This window comes from Onychomys torridus, chromosome 7 (genome assembly GCF_903995425.1).
Source record: "Onychomys torridus chromosome 7, mOncTor1.1, whole genome shotgun sequence".
Lineage (NCBI taxonomy): Eukaryota > Metazoa > Chordata > Mammalia > Rodentia > Cricetidae > Onychomys > Onychomys torridus.
The window spans coordinates 66,470,865-66,490,339 of NC_050449.1; the positions used below are offsets into that span (position 1 = coordinate 66,470,865).

The 19,475-nt window shown below is 44.6% G+C and overlaps 1 protein-coding gene across 1 annotated transcript in view; it reads left to right on the top strand.

Annotated features, from left to right (window-relative positions):
- Positions 1-17,939, top strand: part of Prtg (protogenin) — a 20,942-nt gene extending 3,003 nt beyond the window's left edge. Inside the window, exons 5-10 of the mRNA XM_036193625.1 lie at positions 1,148-1,318; positions 8,715-8,897; positions 9,961-10,081; positions 11,513-11,675; positions 13,023-13,127; positions 13,826-17,939. Coding sequence (XP_036049518.1) covers positions 1,148-1,318; positions 8,715-8,897; positions 9,961-10,081; positions 11,513-11,675; positions 13,023-13,127; positions 13,826-14,230 — 1,148 coding nt within the window. The 3' untranslated portion in view covers positions 14,231-17,939. The remainder of the gene's footprint in view (positions 1-1,147; positions 1,319-8,714; positions 8,898-9,960; positions 10,082-11,512; positions 11,676-13,022; positions 13,128-13,825) is intronic.
- Positions 17,940-19,475: the final 1,536 nt, after the last annotated feature.

Here is a 19,475-nt window from a genome sequence, read left to right on the forward strand (position 1 = left end):
AGCCCCCCTCAGACCCCATTTTCCTATAAGCGGCAGCCTGGTGCTGTGCCCAGTGCCCTGTGACTAGCTGGCTGGGCACCAGCTGTGACACCTGTGTCTCTAGCTGCAGTGTTTTGTGTCCCTAGGGGTTTTGATGACCTCCCATAAAAACAGCACCAGAGCCCATCTCTTCATACTCTAAGCTCTTGTTAAACATGGAGTCAGCTGATGTTGCATGATTTCACTGATGTTCACACACAGAAATTCTTATTTGAGTCTGTTCTGTAAACACGCTGGTTCTCCGTGTCTTAGGAAAACAGCTGAACGCTTTAGTCTCGGGAATATTTGCTTCAAGCCTTCTGGATCTGGGTATTGTTCTAAACAGTTTAGAAGGAGCTACAATTTGGATTCTGGTGAACAGATGACGAAATACACTGTACTCCCCCCTCCCCTTCCCTCTCTGAGCTAGGAAGTGTTGCTGTGGCCTCACGCTTGGCAAGTACCCTGCTGCCATAGCCATTCTAACTGGTACTTTAACAATAATATTTCAGAAGTCCTGAAAATCCTGTCCCTTAGATACCGGACATTTCCATCTAGAGTCTACCCTCTTTTTTCCTTTTTTAAAATATTTATTTATTTATAGAGTATTCTGCCTACATGCCAGAAGAGGGCACCAGATCTCATTACAGATGGTTGTGAGCCACCACGTGGTTGTTGGGAATTGAACTCAGGACCTCTGGAAGAGCAGCCAGTGCTCTTAACCTCTGAGCCATCTCTCCAGCCCTACCCTCTTCTTTATGGTTTTTTAAAACTGGTTTAAACGGGAAAGTGAAATTAAGATTGGGGAAGCAGCTCAGTGGGGAGGGTGCTGGGTCAATTACCTTGCATGCACAAAGCCCTCAGGTGAACCAGCACCCCGTAAACCAGGTATGGTGGTGTCTTCCTGTTCCAGCTCTCAGGAGGTGGAAGCGGAAGGGTCAGGTATTGAAGGCCAGCCTCAGCTGTTTCCTGTTATTACAACGGACCTCAAAAGCTGTGATGCTCAGATTTCTCACAATAGTTTCTGGTGGTGCAGACTCATCCGTGGTTCCCTGTCTGTCAGCCAGCACTGGTATGCTCCTAACCCCTCTGATTCCGCTCATACAGTGTCATTCTCATGTCCCCACAGCACCCACAGGCCCCCCGGTGGGCGTGAAGGTGACCCTGATCGAGGACGACACTGCCCTTGTTTCCTGGAAACCCCCGGATGGCCCAGAGACAGTTGTGACCCGCTACACCATCTTGTATGCTTCCAGGAAGGCCTGGATTGCGGGCGAGTGGCAGGTCCTCCACCGAGAAGGTGAGTGTGAGGAGCGATCGTCAAGGACGGTGACCAGAAGTTACCAGTGTCACTGGGACGGACACCAAGGAAGTGATACGGAGCTCGCATTGAGTTCACGTTCTTACGTAGAAAGTAACAGATTACTGAAGCTTTTGGTTTGAAGAGCAATGGAAACCATCTATCAATTCAGTTAATTAATTAACTGTATATGTGTGAGCATGCACGTGTCTCAGTGCATGTGGGGTGGTCAGAGAACAGCGTTCAGGCTTGGTCCTTGCCTCCCACCTTGTTCAGGCAGCATCTCTCTCACTTGTTTCTGTGTCTGCATGCTCCCAGATCGCTGACCCAAGAGCTTATGGTCAGTTCTCTCCCCGCATCTCACCATAGGAGTGCTGGGATTACAGATGTGTGCCGCCACATCCAGCCTTTGGCATAGGTTCCAGGGATCAGACTTGGGTTGTCAGGGTTGCTCAGCAAGCCCTTTGCCTTCTGAGCCATCTTGCTGGCCCCAGGTTTTTTGTTTGTTTGTTTGTTTGTTTGTTTGTTTTTTGTTTTTAAGTACAGAGAAAACCTGATTAGGACTTGAGAACACTGTTTAAGATTCTTTTTTTAAGGATTTATTTATTTATTATGTATACAGCATTTATGACTGCAGGCCATCCTCCCGCCCCCTGTTTTAAGATTCTTAAAAGTTAGTCTGTTTTTAGCTGAGGAATACCAAATTACCAAATTCTTAATATTCTCACTGTGTGCATTTAACATTACATTCTTTTTAAAAATCTTCAGGCTCCCATTTGGACATGTTCCATATGGCAGAGTTTAGGTGGGGAATCTAAAGTGTTATTCTGGCATGTCCTTAATCCACACATGCTGGGAAAAGCTGGGTTTGTCGAGCAACTACAAGTTTAAGAAGTCCGGAGTGGTGGTCCATATCTGTAATCCTGGCACTTTTGAGATGAAAAAATTCCAATCGTATAGCAAGCCCCAGCCTATCTCCTGGAATAAAAAGAAAAAAAAAAAAAACTTAAGGATTGTAATACATTTTTCCCTCTTTTTGTGTGTGTGTGTTTGGTTTTGGTTTTTCAAGACAATGTTTCTCTGTGTAGCCCTGGCTGTCCTGGAACTCACTCTGTAGACCAGGCTGGCCTCAAACCCATAGAGATCCACCTGCCTCTGCCTCCCGAGTGCTGGGATTAATGGTATGCATCACCACCGGCTGGAGAATTTTCCTTTTTTTAAAAGATTTAAAATTTATCTTTAATTATGTGTGACTGTGCGTTTGTGCATATGAATGCAGTTCCTCACATAGGCTAGAAGAGGACATCACTTTCTTAGACTAGGTCTTTTGAGCCATCCCGTAGGTGCTGGGAAGTGAACCTGGGTCCTCTGCAAGGGCAGCTTGTGCCCTTAACTGCGGAGCCCTCTCTCCGGCCCTGGAAGCTGCAGACCGATGGCTGGAGATCCATGGTTTCTGTCCTCACGAGCCCCGCTAAGTGGTGCCTGGCTTCTGAGGCGGTTGAAGGTACTGACGGTTAGGTGCCATTGTGTTTGTCCACGTCTTGCAGTTTCGCAGGCCCCTCTAGAGCGCCAAGCAATTGTTGTGTTTTCTTATTGATTCCATGCATCTCGATTCTGAGAGGGGTGAGGAGTCTCGGAACAGTGGGGAGGGGGCTTTAAAGTCTGGAAGGAAAGATAAACCTTTGGAAAAAAATGTGACACCAACCTTGGCCAGTCACACGCCAAGCCTGGAGCGGGACAATTAGGGGTGCCTGGGGGTGTGAATGGGTGGAAACCCAGAGGGCTCTTGAGTATCAATAGTCAAGCTTATGTTCTTTGAAAATAAAAATAAACACGTGTGGGGGGGGGGGTGGCGGCAGGGGTGGTTAAGGAGGACAGGGCACAACACGGAGGGGTTGGTTCTCTCCACTCTGTGGGGTTTGGGGGATCGGACGTGGTTTGTCATACTTGGCAGCCAACACCTTTAAGCTCTTTGCCCTGTTTGGGGCCCCACATGTGTCTTGTTTTAGATTTATTTTTGCCTTTATTGGTCTGTACCACGTGTGTGCAGTGCCTGCAGAGGCTGGGGGAGAATGCTGAGTCCCCGGAGCTGGAGTGACAGTTGTGAGCTGCGGACATGGGTGCTGGGAGCTCAACTTGGGTCCTCTAGAAGAGCAGCGTTTTTAACCATCTCCCCCACCACACACACAGACACTGCAGTTCAGGTTCAGTCTCTCATTTCCAAGATGGTTTATTGACACAACGCTTGACCAGATGACAAATCTGATTTAATAAGGCGCCATAAATATTAATAAGGAGCCGCTTGAGCACGGAGCTTTGAATACTTTGTTCTTACCTTCCTAAAAGGAAACGATCATTTCCTCTGCCTATTTTCAAATTGACCCATTTGGGAGTTTGGGAAAGAGCTCAGAAATGAATATCTTACCTCATTTCTGGCTCCATGGAGACGCGGACAATAATTGCAGGCTTTTACATCTCTACAGCCCTTCCTAACTACATAATTGTGTGCAGGAAAACATGATCCGTGCTCCGTTCGGTGAGATTTTCAGGAACAGTCCTGTGAAAAGCTTCTGTCGTTTGTTAAATGTAGAGAGGTTTCTTTATAGTTAATGCTGTAGCTCAGAAAGAACAAGTAAATAACACAAGAAAAAGCAATGGAGTCCTGGTTTTGAGAGAGAAAAATATAAAAAGTCAACCTACAATTACTTAAAAAGCAAGGAGCGCAGCTCAGAGTAGAGAGCGTTAAAATGGAAACCTCTTTTGTATCTGAACACAGCAGTTTAGAGGTAAGGATGTAGGAAAAGATGAGGAAATAAGCATTCTGTCATATCTGATAGGTTTGTTTTTCTTCCTTTCCATTTTTTGAAACAGTGTTTCTCTATGTAGCCCTGGCTGTCCTGGAACTTGCTCTGTAGACCAGACTGGCCTTAAAATTGGAGATCTGTCTTCCTCTCCTCCCCCTCGACCTCCACCCCTAGTATTGGTGTGCACCACCACTGCCTAGCTGATAATCTTTTTTTCTCTCCTTTTTCTTTTTCTGATTTTTCGAGACAGGGTTTCTCTGTGTAGCTTTGGAGCCTGTCCTGGATCTCACTCTGTAGACCAGGCTGGCCTCAAACTCACAGAGATCCGCCTTGCTCTGCCTTCCGAGTGCTGGGATTAAAGGCATGCACCACCACCGCCCGGCCTGAAATCATTTTTTTTTTAAAGATTTATTTATTTATTATGTGTACAGTGTTCTGCCTACATATATGCTTGCATGACAGAAGAGGGCACCAGATCTCATTACAGATGGTTGTGAGCCACCATGTGGGTGCTGGGAATTGAACTCAGGACCTTTGGAAGAGCAGCCAGTGCTCTTAACCTCTGAGCCATCTCTCCAGTCCCTGAAATCATTTTTGATGAACGGAAAGAATGTGTTTACATATAGTGCTGATTCACTTACAAAAACTTGAATTAATTGGGCTGGGGGTGTAGCTCAGCCTCTAGGATGCTTGCCTGGCATGCATGAAGCCCTGGGTTTAATCCCTAGCCTGGATGAAACTGGTCATGGTATCGCATGCCTGTATCTCAGGACTTGGGATGTGGCGGCAGGAGGATCAGCTCAAGGTCATCCTTGTCTACATAGTGAGTTTGAGGCTAACCTGGGGTTCATGAGGCTTTGTCTCATAAAATAAAACTTTTTTTTTCCGAGACAGGGTTTATCTGTGCATAGCCCTGGCTATCCTGGAATTTGCTCTGTAGACCAGGCTGGCTTTGAACTCACAAAGAACCACCTGCCTCTACCTCCCGAGTGTTGGGATTAAAGGTGTGCACTACCACTGTCTGGTCAATACATTTTTTTTAATTAAATAAAAAATTGGCTATTGCTAGTGGTAAGATTTTGCCAAGCATTTTCAAAAATTAAACGTATTTAATGATAGAGCGGGAACATTATTTTCATCTTCTACTTGTGAAGAAATTGGAATGGCCCTCCAGCTAATTTTAACTTGTGAGGGTACATCTTTGTTTTGTAGTGCCTCTGCCTGCATCCAAGGTACACAGTACAGACTCTCCCTGCTTCTAAATAGGGTTTCTTGTGTTTATTTAGCAGTTGGGTTATTCAAGTAACTCACACTCTCTTCAGGCCAAGTTGAAACCAGAGACCATGAAAACAAGTCCTCTGGGCTCCTGACACTGCCACTGATGGCCGGGCCACCTCCAGTGTGTGACCTGCAGAGTGGCCTCTGTGTCAGGGCCTCAGTTATAGGATTGCCCACACCTCCCTCCCTTACGAGGTACGTGCTCCCTAGTACGTGCTCCGGAAAAGCCCGCCCTGGCTTTGCAGTTAACTGCAGTAAGCCCTTGTAAGCTTTCTGAAGCTCTTGAAGGTCCCTTTATATCAGGGGGAAAAGAGAACGCTCCCTCCCCACACCAGGAAAGCTAGGTGTCCCTGGGTGCTGGGCAGCGTAGTGACAGCTTTGTGGCTGACTTTCCTAATGGGAAATAAATACTCTACATGGGAAATAAATACTCTACATGCAGAGATAAACAGAAAGGTTCCAACAGGAATCCTCAGTGGCCATCACAGGAAAAAACACCTACAGATGCCAAACATCTGTGAATTCCAGTGATGGTTGCCTTTGGAGAGAAGCAGATCTTAGATAGATAAGCCTGGGCATCTTTTTAAAGCATTTTTATTTATTTTGTGTGTGCATGGGGTGGGGGTAGGGATGTGTACTTGCCACAGTGGATATCAGGGGACAACCTGTAGGGAGTGAGTTCTTCTATCATTTGTGGATCCCAGGGATCAAAGCCAGCCTCTCAGCCTCAGTGGCAAGCATTTCTAACCACTGAGCCATCTTGCCGGCCATGACTTGGTCACCTTGCAGGTTAACGTGGGGTTGAGGAGGTGGTTCAGTGGGTAAGAGCACTTGCCAGCAACCGGAAGACCTGAGTTCAGTCCCTGGGACCCACCTGGTGGACCAAGAACTGACAGCCACAAGCTGTCCTCAGAGCCCCGTGTGCATGCCAGTGTGCACACAACTGCATACACCACACACGCAACAGAAATGCAATAAAATGTTCTAAGAAGAGTTAACCTGTGAGGGGTCAGTCAGCCTCTGTGGTTCTGTGTGGGGTTTTTTGTTTTTGTTTTGTTTTGTTTTAAACATGATAATCGGCTGCTGAAAGATTCATTCAACATTTGGAAGATAATTGTGTTCTTTCTCATTTAAATATTTATTTTTTATTATTTAATTTTTAAAAATATTTTATTTTTATGTGTGTGGTTATTTTTGCCTGCACATATGTTTGTATACCACTTGCATGCCTGGTGCCTCTCTGTGGAGGCCAAAAAGGCATTGGATCCCCTGGAATTGGAGTTACAGACAGTTGTAAGCTGCCATGTGGGTGCTGGGAATTGAACTCAGGTCCTCTGGCAGAGCAGCCGGTGCTCTTAATCACTGAGCCAGCTCTCTAGCCCCATTTCTTTTTTAATTTTTGTTTGCTTTTGTTTTTGAGATGGTTTCTCTGAGTAACTCTGGTTGTCCTAGAACTGGCATTATAGACCAGGCTGGCCTCGATCTCACATAGATCTGCCTGCTAGAGGCCTGCACCACTATGCCCAGCTAAAATTATCTTTAGTTATTATGTGTGTACACGTGTGTCTTTGTGGGATATGTGCTTGTGAGTGCAGGTGCCTGCAGAGACCAGAGGCTCTGGTCCCGAGGAGCTGGAGTTATAAGCGGTTATGAGCCATTTACCATGGGTGCTGGGGATTTAACTTAGGTCCTCTGCAGGAGCAGTACATACTCTTAACTGCTGAGCTGTTTCTCCAGCCCCTGTTCTTGTTTAAGAAGGAAGAACAGGGTCATCTAAAACAGGTAACCCCCAGGTAGTTAAACAAATACAATTAAGAAAGAAAGATTGGTCTTACATCGGAATTTCTTTCTTACACTGGCTTTTTAAAGTCTAGTTATAACTGTTGACCTAGCCTCATTATGTGTACCATTCTTTCTGTAAGCATTGAAATGGCCATAATTAAATGTTTTAAATGTCATGTGTCTATAAGAAGTAAAACATTATATAGGCATATATAATATAAATAAACAGTATAAAATAAACTTACATACATTTAAAATGTTCATATTAACTCAAACAAAACTATATGCTGTGTTTAAAGAATTCCTTCTAAGAAGCTGGAGAGTGATTAAGAAAATACGCTGCTCTTCAGAAGACCCAAGTTCAGTGTCCAGAACCTGAATTAGGGCTGCTCACAACTGCCTTTATCTCTGGGTCTGGAGGGTCAGATGCCCCTTCTGGCATCTGTGGGTACCACATTCAAATGCACGGAAACATCATTAAAAATAAAACAATCCTTTAATCCCGGCACTCGGGAGGCAGAGGCAAGTGGATCTCTGTGAGTTCCAGGCCAGCCTGGGCTACAGAGTGAGTTCTAGGACAGGCTCCAAAGCTACACAGAGAAACCCTGTCTTGGGGCGAAAATAAATAAATAAATACTTACATGCATACAACAAATTAAAAAAACAAAACAAAACTCCACCTAAAATACCATTCTAGAGGTCTTTATGGGGTGTCTATATATGCATAGTATAATGTTAAGTGAAAACATTAAGCTATGAAAGTGCACGAGGTGAATATGTATTCGGGGGTGTGGATGTAGCTTGATAGTAGGGTGCTTGCCTAGCATGCACAAGGACCTGAGTTCAATCCCAGCACCATACCAAACCAAAAAAATAGTGTTTTTGAAAAAGCAAACAAACAGAAAAATCTGTGTTCATACATTTGAACACATGTACAAATAATTAAAATGTCAACAATGGAATTATCAATGTATCTATATTTAAATCTGTTTTCCAATTAGTAGAAAGATTTATTTTTAAAGAATTACTTCTTTTATTTATGTTTGTGTGCATGCCACGTGTGTGTGGGTGACTGTGGAGCCTAGAAGGGGGCGTTAGACCCCTTGGAGCTGGAGTTACAGGTGGTTGTAAGCTGCATGATGTGGGTGCTGGGAATTGAACTCAGGTCTTTTGCAAGAGCAGCAGACATTCTTAATGACTGAGCCACCATCTCTCCAGACCCCTAGAAAAAATAACATTGTTTTAAAATTTTGTCCTTAGAAAAATACTTCTTGCCGGGCCAGCACTCGGGAGGCAGAGGCAGGCGGATCTGTATGAGTTAGAGGCCAGCCTGGGCTACCAAGTGAGTTCCAGGAAAGGCTCCAAAGCTACACAGAGAAACCCTGTCTCGAAAAACCAAACCAAAACAAAACAAAACAAAAACAAACAAACAAAAAACAAAAAAGAAAGAAAGAAAAGAAAAGAAAATACTTCCTAAATGTAGGTCCATGTTAGTATGGCTGTAAAAGTTTACTTAATTTGTATGTTTCTAGGGGCAATCACCATGGCTCTCCTGGAAAACCTGGTGGCGGGGAACGTGTACATCGTCAAGATATCTGCATCCAACGAGGTGGGAGAAGGGCCCTTTTCCAACTCCGTGGAGCTGGTTGTCCTGCCCAAAGACACCTCAGAATCAAACCAGAGACCCAAGCGTTTGGATTCTTCTGATGCCAAAGGTCTGGATGCTGCCACAGTCGCTGGGTTTTCATTCCCTAACACCTGACTTCAGCTCCCACAGTTACCACACCCCAAACTCCAGGCTTGGTTTGCTGAATTGTTCCTGGTGGGGTTCTGGGTTTTCCGGGCTGCATGGCTCTCTTCTGTGGTCCTAGAAGGCAGAGGGAAAATCACCTCAAAATGAACTTTCAGCTCCCAGTTGCTTCCCAGCTGTGCTGGCTGGATGAGCCACATGCTGGTGGGCGTGAGCGTCCTGGGAGGTTCTGAGGAAACCACAGCAGAGGTGGTTGTGGTAGCAAGGCTGGGAGGAACCTGGCTTTCGTTAAGAAAAACAGCTCTCCCAGACAGTTTTTACCCAGAAAAACAGTTGGGAGGGGGAAATGTGGCTAAACAGCCACCCACTCAGGACTCTGAATGTCCACCCTGTCCAAAGGGAGCCAGTGCCCCCTGGGGTCCAGGACTGGACACCTCACTCTGCTTTTCTGTGGAGAAATAGGAGAGCAGCTTTAAGTAGAGAAGCTACCTGCTGAGTACACGCTAGGAACTCTGGAGCTTTACTCAGTGGTTGGTGCGGGAGAAAGCAAGAAGAGCAGACAGTCAGAATTAAGAACAGAAAGGGGCCAGGTGTGGTGGCACGCACCTTTAGTCCCAGCACTCCAGAGGCGGAGGCAGGCGGATCTATGTGAGTTCAAGGCCCAGCGTGGTCTACAAATATAGTTCCTAGATAGCCAGGACTATCACATAGAGAAACCCTATCTCGAAAATAAAATTAAATAAATAAATAAATAGATAGATAAATAAATAAATAAATAAAGTTCGAGATTGGTGTTCGTTGTTTGATATAATAGTATGCTGTTTAAATATGGTTTTGATCTTCAATACGAGAAGGTAAATTGACTTCTGTAATCACTGGCAAAAATCAATTCATGACTTTTCTGTTTAGATGTAATATCAACAGCTTCCCTATGAGATAAAGGCAAATTACAGAAAAGCAGCTATCTGAACTGTGATGTGTGGAATGTGGTTGTCTCTTCTGATTGCATAAATGTGCTCCCTCTCTAGTTTATTCAGGCTATTATCATCTGGACCAGAAGTCAATGACCGGTATCGCCGTAGGTGTTGGCATAGCCTTGACCTGCATTCTCATCTGTGTTCTCATCTTGATATACCGAAGCAAAGCCAGGTGCGTTTGTTTCTCTTGCTAGAGATGCTAGTGTAGGGTGTGGAGTGAATGGCTCTCAGGTAAGGTGCCAAGTGTGAGAACCAAAGATCCCAGGACTCACAGAGATGCCAGGCGGATGTGGTACCTGCCTGTCATCCCAGCCTTCGAGAGGCAAAGGCAGGAAAAGCCTTACATCCAGTCTAGGTTAGGTTCAGTGATAGATTCAGCCTCAAATGTAAGGTGGGAAGTGATTGTGTGGGTCCACCACAACTCTCCATATGCGCACACATGTAAAATGTATGTATGTATGTATGGATGGATGGATGTAAAGAGAGATGCTGTAATGCTTAAAAAAACATTTCAATGACAGCAGCTGCAGGAAACGAATTGAAATCAAGTGCCTTGTAGAATCAACTGGGTTGTTTTCCTCCATAAAAGGAGTGTTATGTTATGTGGTTTTTACAGCTTGGAATGTGCTGAATTCATACTGAGGTCATTTTCCTGCCATTTGGGGGGAAAAAAACTGCTGTGCCAATAAAAATCCCTAAATGAGGATTTGGTTTCTGCATTGCTGTATGTATCATTTTGAGAAAATGAGAAGTATATTTGAGAGACTGGCTTTTGCTTTTGTGTCTATTTTAATGGCACACTTGACCCAGCACGTCCCTTCCCCAGAGGATTCCTTCTGATCTCATGTCTAAGTAGTGACACCAGACATGTGTTAGTCACCAAGAGAGGTACAGGACAAGTGGCCGGAACCACAGGCTAAAGAAGTAAATAGAGATGTGTTACCCATCAGCTGGCAATCACAAACACCACAGCAATGAGTAAAGCTAAAGGACTAGTGTTGATGTGCCAAAGGTATCTGAGACATGGGCACTGAAGAAGCCCATTTTGGAAATCTGTGGGCCGAGGAGCTAGCTCACCTCATGAGTGTTTAGCTGTGTCCTGAAGCCCCGGGTTCCTTCGCCAGCACTACAGAAAGCCCGCTGTGGTGACACACCTCTCAGGGTAGCACTCAGGAGGTGGAAGCGGAAGAACTAAGTTCAAGGTCAAGGGGCCTTCAGGATGGTTCAGGGTGGCTCAGTGGGTATAGGTGCGCTTACTCACAGGCCTGACTGCCAGAGTTCAGTCCTGAAACCCACATGGTAGGAGCGAACCAAGTCCTGCAAGGTGATCCCTTACCTTCACATGGACTTATGCATGTGTACACACACACACACACACACACACACACTCAGTAAATAAATCAATGTAAAAATTTTAAAAGCAAAAAAAAAAGTAAATTCAAAGTCCTCCTCTTCTACAAGCTTGAGGCCAGTCTGAGATACACAACTTACTGTCTCTAAAAAATAAAAAATAATAAAAAGTTCTGATTAAATGCCAAATTTGGTACATTTGCCCATATCTTCTATCAGCTGAGAAGGCTTTCTTTTCTCACCCATATTTCAGGAAGTCATCTGCCTCCAAGACGGCACAGAATGGAACCCAGCCGTCATCCCGGGCCCGTGCTTCTAGAGCCCCGGGGAGTGATGTGGGGAAGAACCTGGAGAGGGTGACAGAGAATGAAGAGTCCTTGGTACCCATGATGCCAAGCAGCTTCATTGATGCGAAGGTTCGTTACATGATGCTGCTCTCTTCATGTGGCATTAACTTACCAGGAAAGTGTGTTGAATGTGTTGTATGCATATTCCCGTTAGTTATAGTTGTATGCTCCATCCACCCACAGTTTGCGGGGAGAAGTTGAGGACACATGAAAGAACAAAGGATGGAAGATACAGGAAGAGGTGGGGACGGACAGACATTAGACAGGATTATGGGGAGCTGGGATACACTATCATTAGCTGTTGTTTAGTATCATTTGGGCTTCCCTGCACTTATGGCATCAACACTTTTATTAAATTATTTTACATTGAGTCTGATGGTTGTCTGAATTGATCCTCAGAGGACACCAGATACAAAGGAGTTTTTGTTTTTGTTTTGTTATTTGTTTTTGTTTTTTAGAGACAGGGTTTCTCTGTGTAGCTTTGGTGCCTGTCCTAGGTCTTGCTCTGTAGACCAGGCTGGCCTTGAACTCACAGAGATCTACCTGGCTCTGCCTCCCAAGTGCTGGGATTAAAGGTGTGCACCCCCACCACAGCCTGGCTCAAAGGAGATTTTTTTAAGATTTACTTTTATATAAATCTTTTATATTTACAAGTGTTTTGCCTGCATATATATCTCTGCATCATGTATGTGCCCAGTGCCCAAGGAGGGCAAAAGACAGCATGAGATCCTCTGGAACTGGAGTTACAGATGGTTATGAGCTGACATATGGGTCCTGGGAACTTTCCCCTGGTTCTCTGAAAGAACAGCCTCCAAAGAACCATTGAGCCATCTCTGTCGCCTCCAAAGAACATTTTTTAAAATAAGAAAGATATGATATGGAGAGATGACTCAGAAGTTAGAAGCATTTTCTGCTCTTCCAGAGGACCCAGGTTCCATTCCCACGTGGTAGCTCACAACCACCTGTAACTCCATTTCCAAGGGATTTGACTCCCTCTTCTGACCTCCTCAGGCACATGGTGTACATACGTAAACACAGACAAAACACTTGTACACATAAAATATAAACAACAAACAAATAAATAAATATCTACGTAGATACCTAAAGGCCTTCTCTTAATGGTCTGAGGACGCAGAATATTGCAAGGAAGTGTCACCACAGGGTGCTACTTCGTGTCTTTGTCAAGGCTTGTGGTTTCTCTGTGTAGCCCTGACTGTCCTGGATCTCACTCTGTAGACTAGACTGTCTCAAACTCACAAAGATCTACCTTCCTCTGTCTCCTGAGTCCTGAGAAAAGGTGTGTGCCACCACTGCCCAGAGACCTTTGTCTTCTTTAGATATTAAAAACCTTTGTGTACTTCTTGCGATGAACTCAGATCTCTAATTCTGGGGTATTTTCCCTTTGTATTTCCTCAGGGAGGGACTGATCTGATCATCAATAGCTATGGTCCTATAATTAAAAACAACACCAAGAAAAAGTGGCTTTTTTTCCAAGACACCAAGAAGATGAAAGTTGAACAGGTAATCCACCTGTGGGAGAATCCTTTTCTGTCCATGACATAAGAAATGATAATGGGAAGGAACAGGAAAATGGGAGAATGTAAGTGAATAATATTGGGCCGACCAGGTTCTCTTCCGGCAGTGGAGAGCTGTGCTGAGTGACAGCCAGGAAGACAGTTGAGATTGTCCTGATTCTAGTCTGTGGAGAGCAGCGGTGAATGACAGCCAGGAAGACAGTAGGGACAATACTCAGAGATGTGGTTTTCAGCGGGGCTTGAGGACCGTAAGAAAAGAGAGGGACGTGAGCTTGTATCACAATAACGAAGTTTGGGGTATTTTGTTTTCAAGATTTTTAATTTTTAATTATGTGTGTGTGCCTGTCTGAGTGGATATTTGTACATGAGTACCACCCTTGGAGGCCAGAAGAGGGTTGTTGGGTCACCTGGAGCTGGAGTTATAGATGATTGTGAATCACCTGTAGTAGGTGGTAGGTACTAACCTCCAGTTCTCTGCCAGAGCAGTATGTGGTCTAAACCACTTAGCCATCCTGCAGTCCCACCAAGGAAGGCCTTAGCATTCCGGTTGATAGAGTAGTTCAGAAATGCTCCCAGCTGCCTGTGGGAACCACTGGCCCCAGCAGTCCATTCACAGTGGAGACCTTTGGTCCATGCACGAGGACGGTGTTTTGTCTCATTGCTACCTTATCTGTTTCTGCCTAGACTCAAAGAAGATTTACTCAGCCCGTCTGCTTTTACCAGCCAGGCACCACCGTGCTCATCAGCGATGAGGACTCCCCCAGCTCCCCAGGCCAGACCACCAGCTTCCCAAGACCCTTTGGGGCTGCCCTTGACACGGAGCATTCAGCAAACAGTGAAGGCAGCCATGAGACAGGGGATTCTGGAAGGTTCTCCCATGAGTCCAATGATGAGATACACCTGTCCTCGGTCATCAGCGGCACCCCCCCCACCTCGAATTCCCTCGCCGGTGGTGATGCTGATGGAGATGATGTGCTGAAGAAGCATGGAGACCCTGCCGAGCCCTTGTCAGATGAGCAGACTTACTCCTCAGCCCCACAGCCGCCGTCTGCAGGGCTGCGCTTGGCTGCCGAGGGGTTGCCCATCTAGACAGCCATGCTCAGGGATTCACAAGCATCTGTTCGAAGGACAATGAACAGGGAGCCAAAGCCTGTGAAAATCTTGATGTCTTATCTGTTTCTTGGTTTTTGTTTTTGTTTCTTTTTTTAATCTTTAAAAAAAATTTTTAATTATTTTTAAGCGCACGAATTTTGAATGTTTCAACTGTCAACAATGTGAAAAAGGGCAGGTCAGGATGCTTGACTGTGTTCTAAGATACATCACTGGAGCGGAGGGAAGACTGCCCGAGCCCTCTGCTGAATAGCTACCTCAGTTTGCTGTTGGCGGACTCCGAAGAGCTGTGGCTTCTCTGCAGCATAGCCAGCGGGACTTCTTAGCGACGCCGGTGTCCATTGTGTGTGTGATGTGTGTGCCTGAGGAGTCCGGTGGGTAGATGAGGAAGAATGTTGATCTGAAGCTCTGGTTTTTTGTTTTTTTTTTCTTTTTCCTTTTCCAACTGTGACATCTGCGTGATTTGGATAACGTTAAGACCTCCGGCTGTGAGGAGAAAATACGGGACTATATTTATTTGAATGGATGAAACAAGTATGTCTCTTTGGAGAAGAGAACCATTCCATAGCATATAGGGGAGCGTATCCTTGCAAGGCTGTTGGGATTGGAGCACCAGGGCAGGAGTACTTTGCTCCAGCCCAGCCCAGCCTGCAAAAGCTACCTTCCGCTTGGCCTCATCAAGGGCTGCGCTGTCTCTTTGGTGGGACATCTTCCGAGTTTCCGAGCTAGCTGCAAAACACAGTGGAGGAAAGTGGATTTTTTTATTTTTATTTTTTTAATGGTTCAGATTTTCTTTTTTAAAATCCCAGTTTGGCTTCAAATGGTGAAGACGTGTCATGAAGTCAAGTCTCAAGAACGAAGAGCCACGAGGCGGTAGACTATAAGATGAACTTGTGGTTTTCCCAACAGCAGTGCCTTCCAGTAGAGATTGTGAAAAGTTTTGCCTTATACCTTTTTAATATTCATGAAGATGTTTAGGAAAAAGGGTACCAAAAATTTGCCTTAACAAAGCTTGGGTCTTACCGTTAGCTCTTTTGCTACCTGGCACCTCGTTGGCGATGTTCTCCTTTTGAAGTGTGTAGGATTGTACCCCACCACCCCAGTGGCTGAGCTTACTGCCCCACTAACTCCAGGAGTGAGTGCATCCTCTGCCTGGTTTGAATTCAGCAAGCTGGTTACTCAGCCCCTTAGAGCAGGGAGGGCCCTCTCAGTCCTGAGACAACAACCTAGAGGCTGAGCCGCATGGGGGGACAAAAAATGAGAGCCACAGAAGAGAGGCATGTCCTCAGCTTTTCAAAACCGTGGGTCCACCCCCCAGTTTTTTTGGAAATGGTTTTTGAGTTGCATTTTAAAGGAAGGACCCTCGGTGGGTTTTTTCCCTTGAAACCTTCTCTCTACAGATGGGACAGGTCCTGCCCAAAGGTGTCCTAAAGTCAAGGGAGCGGCTGGATAATCATCCCGGGGTCGTCTGTCTCGACCCACTCTACTACCATGGTTTTCTCATTGTGATTCTAAGTTTTGTGCCAAATTGGACGCGCTTAGAACCTGACCCACAGGATGTGCCAGCTGCCGCCTCTGAGCACAGTTCTGTCCCTTTCCTTGTGTTGTGGGCTTTTCGGCAACATGGGGGGAACGAGAAAAAGAAAAGAAAGAAAAAACAGAGCTTTCGGTGAACAATGGGAGGCAAGAAAACCGGCCTCCCCTGCCTGCGTGCTCCTGTTTATACTACCTCCTCTTTAAAGTTATTCCAGTGTTAGTGTTCTTTCCTGTACTCAGGGAGTTTTTCTGTTGTTGTTGTTTTTTGTTGTTTGTTTGTTTGTTTTTTGTTTCTCTTGAGCTCATGACGCATGGGCGGGTGCATTGACAGGGTATGGTGGTGTTTGGTTCAGTAGAAGTCTGTGGGCCAACTTCTATCAGTATCTGAAATGGAGAGGTCCAAGGGGGATCACTGTTCTCCTCAATCTTCAAAAGCAAACAGAGCGGAAAGGTGAGGCTTCAGGCTTAGGGCCATACACATGTGAACTGTGTTCCCTGCCTGGGTCGTCGGAAAGGGTGTGAGGGGACACTGCCCCAGAAGAAAGTGCTGTTTGTTGATGACTGGGCCCTTAGTTACGGTAGACCTTTAGCTTATAACTATTTGCTAGTTCATCTTTTTAACCTTCCATTCTCTTCTTATGCAGTCATAATTCTCTTACCAAAGAATTTCTAGTAGAAAATGAAAGTTCTATTATAATTACCCTAAATTGAGTTCACTAATAACAGCTATGAATAGACTAAATTACAAGTAACTTCTGACCCTAAACTGTAGGGTTTATATTGATAGTTACAGTTAATTCATTAGATTAGTGACATTAACTACCTTACTGTCACCAGAATGTTTAAAATACGTTGTGATTTCCTCACCAGAAGATGTTATAAAGTATTTCAACTGTAGGGCTTTTTTTTCTTCAGCAAGTAAAGAAATCTTTAACTCTATAGTATTAATGTATTTCAAATTTTTGAAATTACTTGTTGGAGAGAAAAAAAACCGAATCTTATCACTAAAAATAAATGTTTTGATCTCATGGAATAAGGTATTTAATGTTCAGCAAAGGCTCTCAGCTTGGCGAAAGCAAGCTTCTTTGAAGTCTGAAGTATGAAATTCTAACTAAAGTGTGAAGGTTAGCATTTCTTACTCATGGTATTATTTCTTCATCATATTTCAACTCCAAATAAGCTGATATGCAAATTGGTAACTGCTTCATTTTCCAAAGACATACTTGTTAGTGCTGATAACCTGGCTGTCATTTTTAATGTCAAATATTACAATATACTGCTCATCGTTATTTTCATACCAAAGACCATTAAAATATATAATTTAGCCTGTAAGTAAAGATGAGCAGATTTAAAATAAATTTATTTAGAAGAAGCAGATAGGGAATCTAGTTTTAGTGGCGAAAGGAAAATACCAGAAGTTTACATGGTTAAAGGCAATACAGTTATAGTGGTATTTATCAGTGTTTTTATTCGAGTACTTTATATCAGCAAATTAAAAAGAAATTAAAAACCAAAGATATTTAAATATCCTCCAAATATAGGGAAATTTAGCTGTACATTGAACTGTCGTTTGTTGTTTCTATGTTAATGAAACGTCTCTCCAGAACCTCACTTCTGTGTCCAGAGGGCATCCCAAGGATTTTCAGTGAAATCTGCTGGTTCAACCACAGGGATATTTTTGCTAAATGGTATGATACTTCCATAAGAGGCTGTGAATGTGAGGGGTCAACAGATACAATAAAACCAAGCTCCTCTGTTACTGGGTACTGTGGGAACCCCTAAATCTGCCTGTATAGTCTGCATTCCTATGTAAAGTCATTCTCTGGTTATTCAGGAAGCTTGAAGAAGGCAAAAGAAGTGAGCCACTGTTTGGGTTGGGCAGTGCTTTGAGTTAAAATGTGGTCCCTAAATTGTAAGGTTTTCATTACATCAAAGAAGCTGGGCTTTTTTCCATCTCAGATGGGAACCTGGGTTTGAGAAGAATGGCATTTTTACAGAGCCTAGAGATTTTTAAAAAAAGACAGATTTATCCATTAAATGATTTTTTGAAAAGTACCAAGGGAATTAGACGCTGCTGACATGCTACGGCTTTCTTACCATTACCTCAAACACAAGCATGTCAGCAATGTGGCAGTGACTGGGGTGTGCATCACGTCTGTGCTTTCGGGGGGGGGGGGGGGGGCTTCTGCAAAAAAAAAAAAAAGAAGAAGAAGAAGAAAGGCTCATGACCGACGACCAGGAGCACTGTTCAAGTCCTCAGTAAGACATGGTTGGAAACAGTTCTTCAATGTCATCAAAAGCTGACATGGTACACTCCTTTTAACCAACAGTCAAAGGAAGGATAGGCAGATCTCGGTGAGTTCCAGGCCTGCCTCTCTACATAGTAAAATGAGGGGTTGTTATTTTCAGAAATGTTACCATACATGGATGGGTCAGGGACTGTTATGATTCATGATTCGCTTCTGTACATTTGCATATCATCAGATGTCCATTTTGAATACCAGATGTGGAAAAAAAGTTTGAACTGTATTGTAAAGAGCTGTCACTATTTTTGAGGCCGACCATGTGTTTTGCAGATTTTTCTGCCTGAAAATTTACTGCACGGGTCTCTGATAAAATTGCTTTGGTAGAAGTCAAAAATCACTCCCGCGATCTGTGCGCACAGAGCAGTGGGTTCTGGAGACTACTGTGCACAGCTGCTCCCCTCATCGTGAGTTTCAGTGATGTGCCGAAGGCAACCGTAGGGTCTGTGCGGGGTGTTTATGCTCAGGATATAAGTTCACAGGCTAATGCAATGTGTGTGTTGCAGGCTTTTCTAGCAGGCGGGTACCACATTGGTTTTCTTGCGATTTCCTCTAACAAACTAGCCCTAATTTGGTGTCTGTAGGTCCAAGCTCTTTTTTTTTTTTTTTAATTCTTTTTGAGGAAATTTTTTGCTTGGAAATTCTGCCATCCTGGAACTTGAGGTGTAAACCAGGCTGGCTTCCAACTGGCGGCAATCCTCCTGCCTCATACTCCTGAGATGATGGGTGTGGGCCACCAGCTCTAGGATAAAGTGAAGTTGCTGATGAGACTGCATCCCTCTGAGGTCCAGGGAAGAACCTGTTCCCTTACCTTCTAAAGCTTCTAAAGGCTGTGGACCCCTTTTTCTTCAGAACCAGCAACATAGCTCCTCTCCTCCCCTTTTTCTGCCCCCCAAAAAGAAAGGTTCTTCAGTTCTGAGTATTCATTCGGTTAGACCGTGCTGGCCTTCATCATCCAAGATGATGTCCTTGACGAACCATATCTGCCAGGTTTCTTTCATCATGTAAGATTCTCACAGGTTCTGGGGATTTCTCTGTAGACTTCTGTGGAATTCCTCTCAGTAGTATGGTACTAGGTCTTCAAGAGATAGCAAATCTGATGTTCCCTTGCCGCTGGGAGACCTTTAAAATTCCAAAGACTGGAAAAAACAAACAGACCCTGTAGTTTGTTGAAAGCACGTTAAAATCTGTCTCTAAAACCCATCAAAGACAATTTAACTTTAAGCATTTTTGGAGGTGAGCTTCATACACTTAGCTAACTCCCGTCTTTTTTTCCCTGGGGTGGGTGGGGTGTTGAGACAGGGTTTCTTCGCGTAGCCCTGACCATCCTGGATCTCGCTCTGTAGACCAGGCTGGCCGTAACGCAGAGATCCACCTGCCTCTGC